This window comes from Dendropsophus ebraccatus, chromosome 2 (genome assembly GCF_027789765.1).
Source record: "Dendropsophus ebraccatus isolate aDenEbr1 chromosome 2, aDenEbr1.pat, whole genome shotgun sequence".
Taxonomy (NCBI): domain Eukaryota; kingdom Metazoa; phylum Chordata; class Amphibia; order Anura; family Hylidae; genus Dendropsophus; species Dendropsophus ebraccatus.
Window position 1 is genome coordinate 163,961,105 of NC_091455.1, and position 22,358 is coordinate 163,983,462.

The 22,358-nt window shown below is 41.7% G+C and overlaps 1 protein-coding gene across 1 annotated transcript; it reads left to right on the forward strand.

The window, feature by feature from the left end:
* Positions 1-855: 855 nt before the first annotated feature.
* EOMES (eomesodermin) lies at positions 856-5,127 on the forward strand. Its single transcript, XM_069960411.1, has 6 exons — positions 856-1,631; positions 1,985-2,139; positions 2,758-2,879; positions 3,553-3,711; positions 3,812-3,873; positions 4,370-5,127. The coding sequence occupies exons 1-6, from the start codon at positions 856-858 to the stop codon at positions 5,106-5,108; spliced, it is 2,013 nt and encodes a 670-aa protein (XP_069816512.1). The 3' UTR covers positions 5,109-5,127.
* The last annotated feature ends 17,231 nt before the right edge of the window (positions 5,128-22,358 follow it).

Here is a 22,358-nt window from a genome sequence, read left to right on the forward strand (position 1 = left end):
GAGTTTTAAACTTGTGTGATCGCACTGTGCAGTTTCCATCTGTACCGATCCATCTAATTACCAAAATGTGATGAATAATGTAATGCATTAATACGCGGTATATATATATATATATATATATATATATATATATATATATATATATATATATATATATATATATAGCAGTGCCACCTAGAACACCCACAGCACTGTGCCTGTCCCCTACTTGCCTGCACCCGGCTTCCCACAAGGCCTGACTGATCCTTCCATAGCAGGTTATGCAGAGGGGCTTTCTTTAAAAGTTTACCCCCCACCCCCCACCCCCCCCCCCCCCCCCCCCAACCCTTCAGCTTCAGAAAAATTTGGGCTAAGATAATAATTGGCCGCAATGCATTTGATCTTGAGCGCTAAGTAGCCAGTGAGAGGCCCAGGTGACATGTTCCAATTAGGAATTGTCTAATTAAATTAGTGTCAGAGAAGGCAGCCAATAATGCAGGGGCTGAGGGAGGGGGCTCATCCTCCTGTGTCCTTCTCTCTGAGCTCAGCCATGTAAGAGGCAGCAAGCCCCTCCCTGGAATCATTAGCCCTAATGGAGGTGTGAGGAGGACGAGCAGATATAAAAGTCACTCGGGCTGCCTGGTGACACATTTCACAGAGAGGAGACCAGTGAGTGACTTGTGTGGGCTGTTCCTTTATCATCATCATCATCATCTTCAGCCACATCAAGTGGGGACACCTATGGATGACAGAGTAAATTGAAAGGAGACTATCATTTGGTGAAGCCCTCCCAGCACTTGTTCCCTTGCTGAGGGTCTGCCCTTCATGGTCTCAGCCTCAGCCAAGCTCTGCAGAGTTTAAGAAGATTTCTAGAGGATGCAGCTGGGAGAGCAGATCCTGACCAGCTCTGCTCCTAACCTGCCTCACACTTTCTACCCTCTACCTGGAGACCCCCACAGCGCCGCCCAGAGCCCAGGCCTGGACTTCACTGTAGGACAACATAAAAGCCAACAGCAGCAGCAGAAGAAGTTCTCGTCCAGAGGCCTCCACCTAGACAGCCCGAGAGATTCGGCCAGCTCCACCACTGCTGCAGGCGCCATGCTCAGCGAGGCCACGGACGGCTTCCAAGCCACCAAGACGTTACCGGACACCGGCAGGAAGGGCTCCCCGGTGGGGGAAGAGGAGCTCAGCTCTGCGCCCCAGACCTCAGCTCCCCGGTACCTGGACCAGTCTCTGCAGGCGGCATCTGAGCGCTACTACCTGCCCTCCCAGGGGCAGCAGCCCCAGCAGACAGGGGCAGAGCTGGGCTCCCCTTGCTCCATCTTCCCCTATGCTCCACCCCAGCACAGTGCCGTGTACCCAGCTGGAGGGGCTGCCAGGTACCCCCCATACAGCAGCATGCTGCCCCCCGCAGGCTTCTCCCCTCCAGTCTGCCCCTCTCGCCCCCAGTACTCCACCAGTTACCAGTACAGCCAGGCGCCTGGCAGCATGTACAGCCCGTACCCAGCGGCAGGCTCGGCCAGTGGGCTCAGTGCCCTGGGACTGCCGGGCAGCGGGACAGGGGTGCGGGCACAGATCTACCTCTGCAATCGCCCGCTGTGGCTCAAGTTTCACCGGCACCAGACCGAGATGATCATCACCAAGCAGGGCAGGTAAGTGGCCAAGTAGCCAAACTAGTGGGAAAGTATTGTCCCAATGGAACTTTAATCTGCCAGGGGCAGTGCCCACATGTATCATTGTGTTTTATACTGGGAGTCTATTATAGTGTACAGGCCCTTCTGTGTGTGTGTGTGTGTGTGTGTGTATATATATATATATATATATATATATATATATATATACACACACACACACATCAGGCTATAATTATGTGCCCTATATAGCACTGTGTGTGGGGGCACTGCTCCACCATTGTCACCCTGTGAGTGGCATCTATCACATTTATCTATATTCCGCTGATCAATTGATATTGATTACATTGTTCCCTCTTTTTATCACTTTAAAGGAGGATGTTTCCTTTCCTGAGCTTCAACATTACGGGTCTGAACCCCACGTCCCATTATAACGTGTTTGTAGAAGTGGTGCTGGCCGATCCCAACCACTGGCGATTCCAAGGGGGCAAGTGGGTGACGTGTGGGAAGGCGGACAACAACATGCAAGGTGAGGCTGCCCCCAGTCATATACCTGCTCAGTGGGGGTGGGGTGGGGGTGGGGGGTTGCGGGGGGAGGGGGTCATTGATGTCTCAAAATCTTCTGACTGAATGTGTTTACACTCTTTTCTATGACTATCTATTATTCTATGACTATCTATCAATCTATCTGTGTGTAATATATATTATATATATCGTCCGTGATCTACCAGTCTTTCTGTCTGTCAGTCTGACTCTATCTATCTATCTATCTATCTATCTATCTATCTATCTATCTATCTAATATGTGTTTTATATATATATATATATATATATATATATATATATATATATCTGCCGTGATTCTATCTACCAGTCTTTCTGTCTGTCTATCTATCTATCTATCTATCTATCTATCTATCTATCTATCTATCATGTTATAATTTCATCTTTTCCATCTATACTTATAAAAATATTTCTTTTTCCATCCTAAAGTCGTTCTTCTATGTTTTCCTTATTTCCGGAATAAATTAGAGCTGATAGGATCCTGTGGCAATGGCTGAATGGCTTCTTGTCAGGACTATATCTCGTCTCTCTCTCCCGCCGGTATCTGTCCCGGTCTGATGTATTGTACTCTCTACCATTGCAGGTAACAAGGTCTATGTCCACCCCGAGTCTCCCAACACCGGGGCGCACTGGATGAGGCAGGAAATCTCCTTCGGGAAACTGAAACTCACCAACAACAAAGGAGCCAACAATAACAATACGCAGGTAAAAGCGGCCGTAATACGGAACCGAAGGGAGAGATATAACGGGGAAGGGGCTATCGTATATAGCGGCTCTGGCGATCCTATATCAGTAGTTCATGTATATAATCCAGGGAAAGTAAGAGAGGTGATATAGATAGGTGTATAGAGAGACTATAGAGAGATTTTTCAGTTGTTTGATGTGCTGGCTGACATAGTCGGGTTGCACCTCTTTTCACATAGTGGTAACCTCACCTTTTCCACACATGCAGCCCCCACCTCCTACTTTATAAAAGGTCTTTATTACCTTTAACCACTATTTGTACACCCACCCTGCTCTCTGCCCCGCAGCTTTCCTTGTATCTATCAGGTCTGACTACTTCTTCACCTCCACTCGTTACCCACAGTTTCTACCTTTGCAGCTACACTACCCCCACTCACCCACCCACACTCACCCACCCAAACTCATCCAAACACACTACCCCCAGGGGGAGTCATCCCCACCTGCCAGCTTCTGCCACATCCCCTCTGATAGTTCTTCTATGGACTCTCACTCATTCCCCCCTAACACTCTCTCAGGCCTCTCTTCACTCCATCCTATATATTCAGTCCATAGGTCTCACTTATATTTCTTCCTACTTGATTTGATTGAATAACATTTGTTCTCTGAGTAACCATTATGGTCTCTCTTTTCTCAGATGATAGTCCTGCAGTCTCTCCACAAGTACCAACCCCGTCTCCATATAGTAGAAGTCACTGAAGATGGAGTAGAAGACCTGAACGACTCAGCCAAGACGCAGACTTTCACCTTCCCAGAAACCCAGTTCATTGCTGTCACAGCCTACCAGAATACGGACGTAAGAGCAGACCCTTGTCCATGTGTTCCATGTACCATAACCCCCTGTACTATAGAATCAATAATATCTAAAGCGACTTTTTTTGTTGTTTTTGTCATAGATCACACAGCTGAAGATTGACCACAACCCCTTTGCAAAAGGCTTCAGAGACAACTATGACTCGTAAGTAACTAGCCAATGCTATATATCATATCATCACTTGTATTGGGACATCTGCAAGTCCTTAATATCAATTATACTACATATCTCATGGAAAGTTGTACCCCATAATGTAAAAAAAAAAATTCCGGCACTCACCCGATCTTCTGCACACCAATTTATTTATATATACACATACATGGTAAATGCTGCATACTAGACAGGACGCGTTTCGGTTCTCTTACCTTTCTCAACCAGTCAAAGCAAGAGAGTCGATACGCGTCCTGTCTGGTATGCAGCATTACCTGGTTTATGTATATACAAATAAATTCGTGTGCAGAAGATCGGGTGAGTGCCGGAATTTTTTTTCTTTTGCATAGACTGTTTTATGTCCTGGTACCCCCTGCCCTGAGTGCCAACCAAACTTGCTTGTACCCCATAATGTAGGCACCTGTGTAGCTGGGCCCTGTACAGTCAATGACCATGTCATAGTCACCCTTGGCTCTTATTCTTTTTGTAGCATGTACACCGCATCAGAAAATGACCGATTAACTCCATCTCCTGCGGATTCTCCTAGATCCCACCAGATAGTGCCCGGGGCTCGCTACAGTGTCCAGCCTTTCTTCCAGGAACAGTTTGTCAACAACCTGCCCCCCACCAGGTACTACAGCGGGGAGAGGACTGTACCCCAGACCAATGGTCTCCTATCACCACAAGGCAATGAAGAAGTAACCAGCGCCCCCCCACAAAGGTGGTTTGTCACCCCAGTGCAACAAGCAGGGGCAAACAAATTGGACATGGGTCCCTATGACACAGACTATTCTTCTAGCTCTCTTCTCACTTATGGCATCAAGTCCCTACCCATCCAGACCTCCCACCCCATGGCATACTATCCAGACGCTGCCTTTGCCTCCATGACAAGTTGGGGGAGCAGAAGTTCTCCTTATCAGAGGAAAATGAGCACAGGTCTACCTTGGTCCTCAAGATCAAGTCCATCAGGCTTTTCCGAAGACCTTCTAACTAAAGACAAAGTCAAGGAAGAAATGAGCTCGTCTTGGGTGGAAACACCTCCTTCCATAAAGTCTCTAGACTCAAACGATTCTGGGGTTTACACAGGGGCATGCAAAAGAAGAAGACTATCTCCTAGCACTTCAAGCAATGAAAACTCTCCCCCCATAAAGTGTGAGGACATTGCCAGCGAAGACTATAAAGATGTCTCCAAAGGCTTAGGCTACTATTCCTTCTATTCTAGTTCCTAAATAAATAGAATCTGTATGTTGGTATATTTAAAGGTTGTCAGTCACTCTGTTGGTCACACAGTGGACCCCAGTATACAAAAAATGTGGCTTTACCTTGGATCCAGAGAACTGGTGTCCAGTGTTCTCCAGGCTGATGGTGCCAAATCCTCTGACTGCTGCAAGTTCCAACCTGTCACAGAACTCTAAACCTGACAGTATTTGGTTTATTTTATCAGTGACAAATCGACTTGACCTTTATTTCATTTGCCCCTTTTTTATTGTGATTTATTTATGAGAAGAAACCTTTGTACAGCTCGTGTAGATATCCTATTGCATATTGTGAAGTTTAATATATTGTATGCCTTTATGTGTCTTTGTTTTGATTGATCACAAATACATTTTACCTGCACTCTTCTGTTGTACAATTTGTATTGGTAGTACACAAAAAAAAGAAATCTATCTATAAACATAGCCATTCCAGAATGTATTTCCATCATGTCTTGGAAATGGTTCCAATAAAGAACTATTGTAAAAATGTAAAAAAAAATGCGATCTGAAAAACGTGCGTTTAATTCTTTTCTGTATATAGTGCTTGGTCATTTTTAATAAATGTCTTACCTCCGGTATATTTTATTTTATTAATTTACTTTCTCTTTCTTTAAATGGTTGCTGAGAAGACAGAGGAGTGATGATCACTGCCAACTATAAAGGCTTTCTCCTAGTATTTGCATTTATTATTGACCTCCGTTTTCCTAAAACACAAATTCACCTTCATAATAATAAAAAAAAATATATATATATTTATTTATGTTTTGTATTTATATTTTATCAGCTATTAGTAAAGGCAAAACATAGGACTTTCAGACATGGAGAGAGAGATTAAATTTTATATATATATATATATATATATATATATATATATATATGAATGTGACTGGGTTATGTTTGACTATTATTTCTTTCATGAAAATAAATACTGAAATAAATAGATAGGTAAATAAATAGATAGGAGATAGATGTTAGACTAGAAGATAAGTCGATCTGGTTGTGCTAGTAGTAATACAAATATAATACAGCTTGCATGATAAGAGCATAGTGCTTTCTTTAGAATATTTTTAATTATATATAATATATATATATATATTAATATATAATATATATATATATTAATGAATATAATATATATATATAATAATCTTATATATTTTATATACAATTTATATTTTTTTATATTTTAATTCATATTTTTAATATTATTTAAAATAAAACAACACTATTATTATATTATATATATTAATTAAAATTATTATTATTATTATTATTATTATTATTTTTTTTTATGATTATTTTAATTGAAACAAATCCCTTGACGATTGGTCATATAACCATTTACTTTTACATTTTTATTTCTTCTTTATTTCTCTCCCTTTATATATATGTCTTACTAAATCACTATGTTATAATTATACTGCGATGCATACATGTACATCAGGGGTTAATGTTCTATTATAGAGCTAAACAGCAGTCAAGCTGGATTTTACTTTACATTCTGTTGTTTTTTTTTAGATGCAATTGGGGTGAAATTAAATTACAGGTCCCTGGTGTTCGCTGTAAGCTTTGCATAACCTCAGTTAGAGACAACTCTTGCAGGAAATGCAAACAATAATGAGATTAAAGCGCTTGTGGTAAGAGAGAGGGGAGAGGCTCATAGATAGACAATACACATACTCGACTATACAACGCTCCATTCGTTCTACATTCACGACAACGCTCAGGACTGAAGCTGGCAAAGATCTTCCCTGCACTTTCTATTACTGGGAGCTGCACAGACCATCAGGACAAAAGCCCCTGGACTGGATCTAGAAGAAGAATTCTCCAACAAGCAGTGGAGAAGTTTTCCTCCTCACACTGTTTAATAGAAACATAAGTGCCTGCCTGGCCCCAATTAACACCTTGTGATTATAAGGCATTCCTAAGCTGTGGTGTCAGACACCAAATTGTGAATAAATGTATCTAATTAATCCTCCTAGGATGACACTGATAAACAAGTCTATATTTAAAGGGAGTTCAAGCCTAGGGATCTGGGCTGTTTGTTTACTCTCCTGATCAGAGAAGGTTAAGTAGCCTGCTTTTCCCCCTTTATAGAGGACATAATGCTATTTAACTAAGCACACAAGCTCCATAGTGCATCCCAGTGAGACTCTCTTACTCATTAATTCTACTTCAAGGGGGACTCTATATTACTGCATGACTCGACTCTATGCATGGGAATTTACTAAGAGCAGATATTATAAAGTAATCCTGGAAGTAAGTTAAAGCAGTGTAGTATATTGTCTATACACAAATATGTCTGGTATACATGTATAGTGTATTTTCTTGCTTCACATTGACTCATTTAGTTTGCTTTGCATGTATACAATTTGTAATAACTGGCATGGGCTGGGTGTATATATATATCTGTTTTATACTAAATCTAACCACAACTGATGCAAAAATGTAGCTGGCCTTTGCATCCTTTTTCTAATGAAAAGTTCTGAGACAGATAGAAACCACTGCAAGAACTTTTCTTCTATCTGGTGTTTGGATCAGTCCAGGGTGTCAACTGACTGGGTGCCAGAAATGACCCCACTGACAGCAATGGAATTGGTTCTAACATCAGTTTGCCCCAGTGTTTTCCTGCCACTGAATCACATAACATAGTATTCAACCTTTACAATATAACCCCCCAAACTCTTCTGAAAGTGAGTATATGTAGTGAAAGGGGAGGCAATACACTGGGGTACATTGTATATGCATACACAGTGTAAACTCTTTTTCACTTTTTTCTTTCTATAAATTACAGTATTAAAACACATTGGGGGACATTTATGAAGTCCGGCGTTTTTTTACAACGGGCTTACAAATGTCCCCGCAGCTAGCTCCGGAGCTCAGGGGATTTATGTAGAGGACCATTGCCTCTACATAAATCCCGATCTCACAGAGCCCGTCCGTGCAAAAATTTTGAAACCTGCGGCAGCTCAGAGCTGGTGTAGGTTTCAGTATAATTTTTCCACCGGAAAAATGATCAATGCGCCGCACATAGAGGCCGCGCCCCCTTGCGTGGTGCCGCACCCCCGTAACGCCCCCTCTCCGCCCCACTGGCAGATGGGGCAGATGCAAAAAAGATATTTGGAAAAATACCATTTGCAAATATTTTTACGCTAATCTGCCCCATCTGCGCCTAAAAAAGGCATTTACGCCTTTTCACACATGTCCCTCATTGACATGTTTTTCAAGAAGAAGATAAAGATTAAGAAAGCAATTATATAGACCTGGTATTGATCAATTACTTACAGTACCTCTGACAATTCATCATAGCTCCAGCATGGATGCCCTGCATTAACCCCTTAATGACACAGACAATTTTCACTTTTGCATTGAAGCCATATAACACTTTTATTATTCCACCCAAAAAAGCTGAGGGTGCCTGTTTTTTTTTCCCAAGAAAAATTGTACTTTATTTTACCATATATATAATGTGAAAGCAAAATTAATATTTGGGAGGTTACATTGAAAGAAAATAGTGTGAGTTTGTGGACCACCTATCTTTACTGAGTTCACAGTTCAGTAAACCTAATCCTATAAGATAGTACAGTGAACACCAATACCCAATTTATATAGATTTTATAATGTTTTGTTATTTTTAAACAACAAAGCTTTTCATTGTTATATTCTGATTAGAGATGAGCGAACCTCAAGCATGCTCGAGTCGATCCGAACCTGAACTTTCGGCATTTGATTAGCGGTGGCTGCTGAAGTTGTATAAAGCCCTAAGGCTATGTGGAAATCATGGATATAGTCATTGGCTGTATCCATGTTTTCCAGACAACCTTAGAGCTTTATCCAAGTTCAGCAGCCCCCGCTAATCAAATAGCGAACATTCGTGTTCGGATCGACTCGAACCCAAACCCCGTTCACTCATCTCTAATTCTGATCCCTATAACTTTTTTTTTTTTATTTTGGTTTGCAAAATTGTGTATTTTTTTGTGCAGTGATGTGTAGTTTATATTGGTAGAATTTCTGACTTGATGGGACTTTTTAAATACTATTTACAATGGTGGTTTTTCTTGTATATATTTTTTAGCAGCCCCCCCCCCCCCCTCAGCTGACCTTTCTATATGGTTTCTTGATCACTTTCAGTTCAGTTCAATGCAATAATTAGCAATAACCAGCAATGTCCTATTACAGCCTGCCATAGGCCTCCTATCTTGGAAAAAATGGACAACCAATGACAACCAATCAGCACTCAACATGATTGGGGGGGGTGTACTTGACAGCAGCATTCAGGGGTTAAAGGGAACCAATCAGCACATATGTGCCGATTGGGCTTCCAGAACAGCTGCACACACCTCACAGCAGGGTCTCCTGTGGTGTTGGGGGTTCCGGGATTTAGTGGCCTTCATGTCTGTTAAAATGCATTTTAATCCTGCACGTAAAGCAGGGGGAGAGCCGAAACTAGTCATCTGTGCTGTGACTAGTCATGGCTGTGTCCTGTCAGCGCGCTCTGTGGGGTGATTGACAGGCAAGGAGGCCCGTTAGCCACTTAACTAAATTTGGGCCAATGTTGTATCTGGCATTCCCATCCTGAGTAGCTTCAGATCCCTGGACACATGTGCCAAAGATCTTAGTATAATTACTGTTAATGAAAATGTTTATATTTGTATCCTTAAACAAAAGAAAAGAGTTGGATCTTAAGTTGGATGTCGCCAATTCCTTGAGTACAGTTTGAGTATAATCCTATATCCTATAAGTCTTTTAACTCCAGAGTAAAACAATTCATACAATTATGATAAAAGTCTTATATAACAGTAAATTATGTAACATAATTTATTATATTTCCTCACTTATTTCTTCCTGTTTTCAGCTCCTTCTACACAATGAATTGTGTGAAGTTATTTGTAGCTTATCTTTGATCATTTCTTCAGAGTGCATTTTCTTCTGTTATTGCAGCTAAAAAGGAGAAATTACTCCACTTTTTAGCTTGTCCATAGGCAATGTATACAACCCAGTCCAAGCACTTCAGACATTTTCAATGTAATCTCAAATGTACCTGGTGGTATATTAAAAGTGTAAAGAGGTTATCTTTGATTAGAAAAAGTACCTACTTTCTTGCTATTTAATATAATGTGATAATATAATATAATATCTAGCCATCTGGCACAGTTTTCCTTCGGTGTCCTTTGGTGCAGAAGCCAGATAGGAAAATGCATCTTAAGGGTGCGTTCACACCTACAGGATCTGCAGCATATCTGCAGCAGATTTGATGCTGTGTTCAGTTATTTAAATGAAATCTGCTGCAGAAAATCAGCTGCAGATCCTGTAGGTGTGAACGCACCATAAAGAGTGTTATACTATGCTTTTAAGTCCCGCCCACATAGTATATACATCAATATCATTGATATTGCACTGTTCTGATGAAGGGAGACTTACTTACCTCCTGAAACGCGTAAACTTTGTGCTTTGTTAATAAATTAGATATATTTAAAGGTTCTTAAGGTGCATATTTGGATTCCTTTTGGGACAGCGCTGTTTTTAGTACCATTTTTTTAGTGTGTTTTGCTGTTACCTTACGGGCCCTTTTGTTGGGAGTATCCCGTCCTCGGTATTTTCGGCTTTGCAGTCCCGGATCCTAGCCACCTACCTACTATTATATCCTTACGGATCTACACAGGTGATATGCCTACAGCCCAAGGGGCACAAAGGCGAGTGGAATCACCCAATCCCCTCATTTTAGTGTCATCTCGGTAAGACACGAGGCGCTGGTGCCCTTGTTTTTTTTCTTTCTATTTGCAAAAAATGTAACAAGAAGAGAAAGAGATCTAGGAAATGTATGTTACCTCCTCATCTACCGAAAGTAGAACCAGACTCAAAGTAACTGAGAGAAACTAATGGATGTTTCAGCCAGGCCTGAACTGTCCATCTGGTGTACCGGACAAATGCCTGCTGGGCTGCCCAGATTGCCAGTCCGTGGGACACCGGTCTAACTGTGTATTTGCCCTGGCCCTCAGCAGTTGTTGTGAGATCAGTGTGGCCGCCCCCCACAACGCTATTCAGTTAGTCTCCACAGAGGGTCGGTGCCTGGTGCCGCAAAACCTGTTCTGCTCCTTTAACTGTGAGCGTTCATGATGAACACTCACAGTTAAATGCTATGGCCATGCTCTGACTGACAAATCCCGGGAGCCATTGGCTCCCAGCCCTGGCAGCATTACACCTCTGGCCAAAAGAGGCTGCTCTCTCCCCTAGCTCCCCTGCACATGAGTGACATCACTTATGCGCCTACAGAGCTGGTAGAAAGAGGGAACATCGGGGGCATGCACTGGACCAGGTGACTATGTGTTTCTATAATTATTTTACACACCACAAGAACAAGATGCCTTTGATTGGTGGGTAGGGAGTGGACGTTTTAGGTAACTGCGTGCAGGGGAGGGGGTTATTGTTTACTTGCTACAGAGGGATAATATATGGGGGGGGGGGAGGTTAATGTGTGGGAAGGAGAGGTTACTACAGTGTGATTATGTATAAGGAAGGGATTTCTACAGAGGCATAATGTATGGGGGAAGAGGGTTGCTAAAGAGGGTTAATGTATGGGGGAGGGGTTACTATAGTGGGATAATATGTGGGGAAGGGATTTCTACTGAGGGATAATATATGGGGGAGGGGGGTTACTACAGAGGGATAATGTATGGGGGAGGGCTTGCTACAGTGGGATTACCTATAGGGGGGATTTTCTACAGTGGTATTACCTATGGGGAGGGAGGGATTTACTACAGAGGGATTCTCTATACTACTATACTTATATTATATCTATACTATATGGAGGTACAGAAAGGGCATATTTTGGGGGAAAGAGTGGGTGTATACTATATGGATCTTACTGAGTAGAAAAAGGGGGCTTAAATCACTTTTATTATTTCTTCTTAAAAAATTGCAAAGGAACAAACCAAAACAAAAATAAACCAATAACTAAATGAAGCAGCCATCCCCACTGACACCATGGGAACAATATATTAAAGTTTATCAAAGTTCATAAAAGTTCACATATAATGTTATGCTAGGTTCAGTTTTCTTGACTTGCACTGTCCTTTTATTGCACTTGTTCACACTAATGTTTGCGTTTTTTATATATTTTTTGCACTTGTTCACATTAGTGGTATGCGTTATTTCATTGCATGTGTGTCCCGTTCCGGTAATTTCATATGCACCACATAGTCAATTTTATTTCATTAAATATGTGATAGAGGAAAAGTGAAGTTATTGTGTCAGTGGTGATGGCTGCTTTATATAGTTATTGACTTATTTATTTTTTATTTGGTTCGTTCTTTTACAATTTTTTTAAAGAAAAATTAATAAAAGTGATATTTTTGGCCCCTTTTTCTACTCAGTAAGATACATACAAAATAAAGAGGCTATAAGGACATAAATATATATTGACCGTTATAAGCTGTATACTATATGGAGGCACAGAGGGGTCTAGGGCCCAGGGCACCACATTACAGGGGGGCAGCACCAGGGAGCAGGGGGAAGGAAAGAACTTTTTTTTTTTTTGTATTTGTTTTTTTTAGTCTCCCTCCTCCCATTCAGACTTGCCAGTAAATTTGGTGTCTTTTCGAGGGGAAGGGGCGGGGGGAGGCGGTATGGTAGTATTGGTCAGGTCTGGTATGGCAGTGTTCTCCAGTCACAGCATGGCGGTATTGTTCAGGTCTAGTGTGGCGGTGTTAAATGTGACGCCTGGAGCTATTACCTACCAATCTACCAATACTGTGGTGAGAATTCCTTTAGACAATATGCAGAATCATTGAATCATTTGAAGCAGTTAAAAACCATGAAAAAACACGATTCAGACGATGCTTCTCCATGTAGAGAAATGCATGTGGCCGAAACCACGGTCCCATTTCTTCCTCAGTAGTCATGTGCTGTCATGTGCCAGAATTATTGCCGATACGCCTATTGGTTAACGCATGAGGGTCTGGCATCTGCTGCATATGATTCATACAGTAAATGTGGGAACACGGCCTAAGACTGATCAGATATCATTATGATGTTCAGAAACTTTACAATCATGATGTTAACTGGTGAGTGAAGATGGGGCATTTTCAGGTTTAGTGCCTAGGGCAGCAGCAGCAATTAATACGGCCCTGCACTAGGTGTTTCACTTTATTTCCCTTCGTGCAAAATCTGCAGTATGTATGCTTTGGAGGTGGAGTAACTGTGAGCTGGATAAACCCTTGTCTACACCTGGAATCCTTCTTAAATGTCAGGACAGTCCCCTTCTAAAGGAGAGGAAGAGGGACTGATCCCCAATAAGGCAAAGTTGCTAAGTGCCAAAGTATCTACCTGACAATGCTCGTCCACTTGGGGGAATCTTCAGTGGCAGCTTGACCTAAAGAGAGAGAGACCTAGGACTTGTACTCCGCTACCTGATGGTCTCCGAGCTGGTGGGGCAGAAGGCGGTCATATATGCAGTGTCCATATATATTCATGAGTACGAGAAGTTCTACTTTTAAGTATCTACACTACAATCCTGGCAGAGTACTGCACTAAATTAGACAAGGGCCCCTACACTACCCTCACTACACTAACTCTTTCTCTACCTAAAGTCTACCTCAAGAGTTGTATTATTTTTTGCCCTAGTACCTGTAAGCAGTTAACCACTGTATATCTTTTGTATTGCACTGAAACTTTTACAAGTAAAGTATCAACTACTAGTTATGTGCTGGACTCACCTTCCTAGCGCTGCGCCTGCACCTGCATCCTCACACAACACAACTTTCCTACTTTTCAAGCGCCATGTTTCTGGGGGTGGGTATTGCCACTCATGGCCACTGTGAACTGGTGCCCCAAACACCAGAGCCCACCAGGGCCACAGCATATACTGTATGGAGGCACAGCGCCTGACTACTAACTGGAAGCTATATATGGGTATATCAAGGAAGAGGAAGGGAAACTCAAAACAGCCATCCCAGGACATGGGTTTCCCCTGCAATGTCTCCCTCCCTGTGAGAGCTCTACTCTGCAATAAACCAACATAGTCACTACCAATGCCATATGCCAGTGCCATATTTTCTACTTATATATATTGAGGAAAACTGCTTATATGGGGGAACAACAGGGGCACTGTTACAGTATGGAGCAATACATGGGAACATAGAGATGAGGATGATTATGGAGCAAGGAGCCTAAAGTGTTTATCTGCAAGAACCTGTGGAGATGAGGCGTCACCAGTAGAAATCTTCTTGATGGTCGAAGCCAGCTGGAGAGGAAAAGAAAAAGCAAAAAATATTGACTAACAAAAACATCACTACTCACTAGCAATTCTTAAAGAGAAGATGACCCCTGTGAGTCACTGGATATAAGTGCACTATGATCAAGTCTGCAGAACCTTTATAGAGCTGGATCTACTTTTTCATGGACACTGCTTAGGGAAAATATTGGTCTTTATATAGGGGATATTTTTCAGTGAGAGTATAGTGGTATTATTCAGTCACTGAATGGTAAGGGTAGTGATCATAGTGTGGTGGAATTGTTTGTTACTTATATACTGGTATTATAGGCATATTGGTCTCGTTATACTGGGTATGGCCAGTAACACTATTGTGGAAACATGCATGGTGATAATATTGGCTCCTTGTATACCGGTGTTATTTGGTCGCTATGACTGTTATTTAGATATACAGTATTATCAGAAAATTGTCTTCTGCTAATATTATATATGTGTATTATTATTAACGCAGGAAGTGGAATGTGTTATATTATGCGGTGGTGCTCACTCCTCACTGAAAAACCATACTGATGCAATTCCAAAAAATCATAGAAGAAAATATAAGGGAGGGCACTCACCATTAAAAATGTAATCTTTATTTCATATCTTTAAAATTGTCCATGCAGTCAGGTACGAGGACGCCAGCTTCGGCGTGATTGTGAGGGGCGTGACAGCTGTTTCACACGTGATTCTACAGACTTAAATTTCCTCTGATCACTGCTGTAGCAGCATGCTAGACCCATCGGCCTGAGCACAATCCTCATACCACCTGAAAGATATATGATAGATAGATAGATAGATATCACTGACAAGACCTTTAGTTCAGTGTAAACCTCTCTAATTGTCATAGCCAGCTGAAGTGTCACAGCGACAGCCACAGCGCCGCCCTGTATGATTGGTGAGAGCAGGAGAAAGCAGGGGCAGGAGGTGCAGCTGTGGCTCGGCTACACCATTGTGACACTTTAGCTGGTAATAAAAAGGAGGATTATAAAAGTTTACACTGGACTAAAGGTCCTGTCTCTTATATCTCCCCCACTCCTGTATAGTGCGATCTGCAGCTCTGTACCTGGTATAAACCTGACAGATTCCCTTTAAGAGAATGTTCATATCTAGAGATGAGCAAATAGTATTCGATTGAATAACCATTCGATGGAATCGACGGGATCGAATATGTGATCGAATATTCGAACCTACAATTTTTTAGCTGTTTTAATAAAGTTTATGCTCCCTGGCAAAGCAGGGAAGCAGTATTACAGGGCACGGTATTACCAGGGATAGCGATCCCCGGCAATAAGGCCGATCCCTGTAATAGTTAATATTTAATTAATAAAAAAAGTTTTGTTCTAAAAAATTTTCTTTCATTGTACAATAGCTTCATTAAAACGAATCCATGCTTTTGCAATTAAATATACTGTTAATAAAAAAATAAATATATAAATAAATGTGTATATATATTTATTTATTTATTTACAGTATATTTAATTGCAAAAGTATGTATTCGTTTTAATTAAGCTATTGAACAACGAAAATACCTTTATTAAAATGAAAATGTGTTTTATTAATTAAATATTAACTATTACAGGAAGCTGTATTAATGATGGCAATTCCTATTGCCGATAATACAGCTCAATGTAATAATTAATACTTTACTTTAATTAAAACAGCAAATGTTTCTTCTAATGATGCTATTTTTTTTAATCACTATAGCAAAATTAGAAGAAACATTTTGATTTATATGTCTGCTCAGCTGATTGGCTGAGCGGACATATAAAGAGCCGAGCCGACACACTGAGAAGACATCAAGACATCGGAGGTTGAGTAGAAAGCTTGCTGGGATAGGTGCAGTGCAGGGGAGGGGGGGAGAGCTCTCTACTCAACCTCCGATGTCTTCTATCTTCTATCTTCTCTCTTCGCCGGTCCCTGGCACACTGAGCTCAGTGTGATGGAAACAACTCTTTATACGTCCACTCAGCCAATCAACGGGAGCGGACATATAAATGTTTCTTCTAATGTTGCTATTGTGATAAAAAAAATAGCATCATTAGAAGAAACATTTGCTGTTTTAATTAAAGTAAAGTATTAATTAGTACATTGAGCTGTATTATCGGCAATAGGAATGATAAAGTTATTTTCGTTGTTCAATAGCTTAATTAAAACAAATACATACTTTTGCATTTAAATATACTGTAAATAAATAAATATATATATATATATATATATATATATATATATACACACACACATTTATTTATATATTTATTTTTTTTATTAACAGTATATTTAATTGCAAAAGCATGGATTAGTTTTAATTAAGCTATTGTACAATGAAAATTTTTAGAATGAAACTTTGTTTTATTAATTAAATATTAACTATTACAGGGATCGGCATTATTGCCGGAAATTGCTAATTGCCGCTAATACCGTGCCCTGTAATACTGCTTCCCTGCTTTCAGAGATGCATTCCAGAGGTGTTTGCATCACTTTCTAAAGATGTCTTGGACTTGGTGACCTCCGATTCGTCGAATCTTGATTTCCAGGTCCCAAGGATTTTCTCCCATAGACTATAATGGTATTCAATATTCAATGGAATAGTCGAATATCAGGAGCTATTCGAATAAAATCTAATCAAATTGAATATTTCGCTATTCGCTCATCTCTATTCATATCTAATCCATTGCACATTTAATGCTGCGAATTTAATCAGTTTGAAACCGATACGTAAATATACATCTGGATTATGTTATATCTTTATTGTTATGTGCTTATATATTTACAGGAGTAGATAAGCACATGGCCAAAGCCGAATTTGCTACAGCATTGTAATAACTGGAGTCATGGATCTGCTGTACCACCGCTAGCATTGGTGTAAGCTGCACCAGAAGTTGAGTCTAAGGGGCTGCTGGTCTTCACTAGTGCCCACCACAAGGTGGGACAGACTTGCTGCGGCAGGCGACCCCCGGGTCCCTACCCCTAGCATGTATTGCTAGCGGCAGCAGGATGCTGTGTAATGTAGGCGGAGCTAAACCCTCTGCTCCTCATTATTATTAAAGTGGCAGGACAGGGAGCAAAGGGTTCCCCTCTCCTCCCACTGGGCTATTCAATTGCACCAGCGATTTCTGCCGAACTAGCTGTCGTTTTCACAGCCAATTCAGGTACACTTCAAAGTGACAGTGAGTGGAGACGGGCCCGGTGGCAATGGCATCCTTATCGCTACACCACTGGTAAGTAGTAAGTCTCCTCTGTGCCTCCATATACACTTAACACCCCTCTGTGCCCTCATATAGTAGTTAGACCCCTTTGTTGTTTGGCACTTCTGGGAAGTTTTTTTTTTTCACGCTCTAGTATGTTTTTTACCCTGGTTGAAGTGCTGTCTGCTGTATTGTGATACTTTTACTTTTGGAGAGGTATCTTGTGTTGCAATGTGTTATTATGTGCTTCTGTAGAGGTATTCTATGCTGCACCGTGGTACTTCTGGTGAGATATTTTAATAGGCTGTGAACACAGGCTATGTTCACAGACAGTAAAATAAAAGCAGAATAGGTGTAAAACATGACCATATTTTAAATCTAATTTTACAATCTAATTCTATAATGTGCGCACAGACTGACATTTCTACCTAGACTTTAATGTAGATTGGGGTTGGCGATCCCAACCTTGTGGGAGGTATTAGTTATGGTCAATAATGTGCCCGAAGGCTAGATACCAACTTGCCCCAAGGTAAAATGTAACTTTTAATTAAATACTAATAAAATATACAAGTGAGTGGTAGTGTATATACAGTGTTACACTAAAATAGATATATGCTCATACACCTCCATGTGTGTCTTAACAGTGTATCCACAAACGCATAGTATTCCCTATGGCAAGATGCTGCTGGGATAAGGCGTATAATGCTAGGGATAACTCCACTCCGTACTCAATAAAAGTGCTAGTCTGCACTGGTTAGCAGTTACATCACTGTCTATATCATTGGGTTACTGGAGTCTGCGGGCCCGCAGGTAGTAGTGATTATCAGGAGTTAATAGATACACTGTGTGTAGGTACTGCAGCGCGTGACCGTAGATGAAAGCGCATATCAGTTACCACAGCGAGTGATACTGTATATGAGAGTATATACCTCTAGCGATATGTATATGCTGTGGTACTAGCGCATAGTTTGGTAGTATTACCTCAACAGTATTGATCTGAGTGCTACAGAGTATATACGATTAGTGCTAGATAGCATAGGGGGACCGCTGTACACTAGCGGTAATGAGCCGTTGCAAGCAGTATATGCCAATGCTACACTGTGGCAATAACGCGCTATCGTAACTCTGTCCCTGGTACTAAGTACGTACAGCACTCTAGACACTATCACATAGAGTTCGGATTTTGTATATGTATCAGCATATATCTAATTTAAAATAGCCATAGCCTCCTTGCTGACTAGTTTCGTCGGCAATACTCCGTCTTTATCAAAGTTGGCGCTGAGTGCTGTACATACTTAGTACCAGGGACAGAGTTACGATAGCGCGTTATTGCCACAGTGTAGCATTGGCATATACTACTTGCAACGGCTCATTACCGCTAGTGTACAGCGGTCCCCCTACGCTATCTAGCACTAATCGTATATACTCTGTAGCACTCAGATCAATACTGTTGAGGTAATACTACCAAACTATGCGCTAGTACCACAGCATATACATATCGCTAGAGGTATATACTCTCATATACAGTATCACTCGCTGTGGTAACTGATATGCGCTTTCATCTACGGTCACGCGCTGCAGTACCTACACACAGTGTATCTATTAACTCCTAATAATCACTACTACCTGCGGCCCCGCAGACTCCAGTAACCCAATGATATAGACAGTGATGTAACTGCTAACCAGTGCAGACTAGCACTTTTATTGAGTACGGAGTGGAGTTATCCCTAGCATTATACGCCTTATCCCAGCAGCATCTTGCCATAGGGAATACTATGCGTTTGTGGATACACTGTTAAGACACACATCGAGGTGTATGAGCATATATCTATTTTAGTGTAACACTGTATATACACTACCACTCACTTGTATATTTTATTAGTATTTAATTAAAAGTTACATTTTACCTTGGGGCAAGTTGGTATCTAGCCTTCGGGCACATTATAGACTTTAATGTAGCACATTATTAAATTCAAAATATGGCTTATTTATATACTTATTGTAATGACAAAGGCCATGTTCACACTTCAGGAACATATCGGTAGACGGCCTCTAATAATATTCATGATCTTTATTAACGGCCATCCATATAACGAGACAGACACCTTTGCCATAGGCTATATGCGTATTTTCCCAGACTTTCTAGGGCTGCATCCAACTTCTTCAGCCACCAGTATTCAAATACCAAACAATCAAACACGATTATGCTCGAGTTGCACTCATCTCTAATAATCGGCAATATAGTCTTATGTATTTGTATAGTGGTGATTACATGGAACAATAGCTGTAACTCTGTCCATAAATTGGTCTGTCTATGCAGTCCTAAAGCTTTAAAAGTTTAGACTAAATATTAATTAAGTAATTAGTTAAAGGGAACCCGTTATCCTGGCACCCTACCCCTGGATAAAGGATCATATACTCACCCTCATCCTCTCGATGCCAGTCCCACCGATGGCAGTGATTTCCTATGGACTTCATACTCATCTTTCCTCATTTGCATATTGAGTGTGCGGACAAGCAGGCAGCAAATTCTCTGAGGCAGGATGGGGTAGGTATATGATTTTTATTGAGGGGTAGGGCGGGTTCTGCCCCGAGTGCCAGGGTAAAAGGTTCCCTTTAAGTAGCAGGTATATGTATGGTTGAGTTCTAGTTGAATGTGATCAGCATACTGTAGATGAATGCAGTAAGACTAGAGTTTAAATGTGTTATTTCTTTCTTTGTAAGGGAAATCTAATAGTTGGTGAAAACATCTTAAATACTCAGCGCAAAGGCCTAGTGACAACACTGAGCTAATCCAGAACTTTTGTCCACAATAATTTCAGGTTATGTGTTCCACAAAAAAAGCGCGAAGCATTACCTATGTACTGTAGAATGAGTTCTAATTTTTTTTTAACTATTTTGCCAATATTAAAAGAAAGGCAGTTAAAATAGAGCTATTTTCCTTACAGTGACCATAGACATCCTGTTACACTAGGTGAGAAGAGAACATGGTACACATATTTAAGGAGGAACTACTTTGATCATGTTTTACAAGAAGTGATGCAAAAAAGGAGACAAAGACAGAAGAGTCACAGAATATGTATGCAATCAACTCAAATGTTTTTAGATTGAAATTTTTTTGTAATAAGATCATTTATAATAATAATAATAATTATTATTATTATTATAATAGTGATACAAAAAAGTGTTCTACATGTAAGTTAGAACGTGCATGGTGTGTCTGGCTGAGGATCCTGTCCCATATCTCTTTTTAAGGCTATGTTCACACGTTGTATGGGACCGGCTGTTCCATGACCTGGCTGGGTCACAGAACGGCCGGTCTCTGCCAAGATCATCCCTGCCGGTACTGCAGTACCGACCGGACGAGCTTTATGGCCGTAGTGTTCTGATGCGGGCGCATCCGTGCGCGCCCGCATCAGAACTCCCCATAGCGCACAATAAAGCAAGTGGCCGGAGCCGCTCGCTTCATTGTGTGAACAGACAGGATTTCCTACGGCCGCAATTCAGTGAATTGCGGTCGCAGAAAACTGACATGTCAGTTCTTTGCGGCCCGGCATGGGATCCTGGCAGGAGCGTTTACGATGTGTATACGCTCCGGCCGGGATCCCATAGAACAAGAGGCAATGTTCCACACTGCATTAAGTATGGCCGTTGTTGCTGCTGGCTTCTGCCTGGTGAAAGTCTCTTAAAAAAAACCAAAAACACTGGAACGTTCGGCACAACTGAGCGTTCCTGTGTTGTCTATGGGGAGAGGAGCGATATCACTGCCACTTATCTCTGACTGAACAAAGGGGTCAGCCATGAATTTCCATCACAGCTGAACACTATCACCACTGACATCATCTGTTGGCCCCATACGCCTTATATTGATGGCCGAATCCCCACTGATGCTAGTGTCGAGTGGATATAATTTTAAAGTGGCACTATCAGCAGGTTCTGCCGAGAGAACCTGCTGATATGCTGCAAGAGCCCTTTACCTTAGAAGTCGATAGCAGTTAGCTATCCTCCTCTGCAATCTTCCTAAAATCGCTAATTGCCCCTATGCAAATTAGAGGCTGAAGAGCATTTGGGGCGTCGCCTGGGTCCGGGAGCACCACTCCGTCCCGCCCAGTCTGCCCTGTGCCGCCGCCTCCAGTTTAGTTCACCCAGCACAGCCTCCTCCAGTCCTGCCCAGTCCGCCCCATCTGTACCGCCCCCTCCCCTCCAGTCTAGCTTGCCCAGGCTGCATCCTCCCATCCCACTTAGCCCACCCCCTCCCATGCCGTTTGACAGCAGTTCAGGACAGTAGGGTGCTCACTGCTATAGTTTGAATATAGCAGGAGTGTGATCAGCGCTGGGAGCCTGGGTTGAGCTGGATGGTAAAGCTCAGCCCAGGCTTCCAACGCCAATCACGTTCTTGTATATTTGCAAACTATAGCAGTGAGCAGCCCCCCGCACTGTCCCGGGCTGGGAGCAGGCTGTCAGCTCAGCGGCATGGGAGGGGGCAGGCCAAGCTGGTGAGACAGTGCGGGGGACACTCTTCTGCCAAATATTGAAGCATTTGCAGATGTGTAGAGAACTAACAAGAGTGTCCTGGAGGAGAATAAACAGATGAAAAGGCTGTGATGAAGAGCTAAGGGAAAAATACAATTCAGAGAGTAAGGAGTAAATAAGTAAGGAGAGAGATTGCCTATATTTGTTCTGAACCCATCATGTGTGGCATTATCTACCTATTACCATCAGGGCAACCCAACCTTTATTACTCCTGGCAGCTACACTAGTTTGTGCCCTGGGTAAAACCAAGCC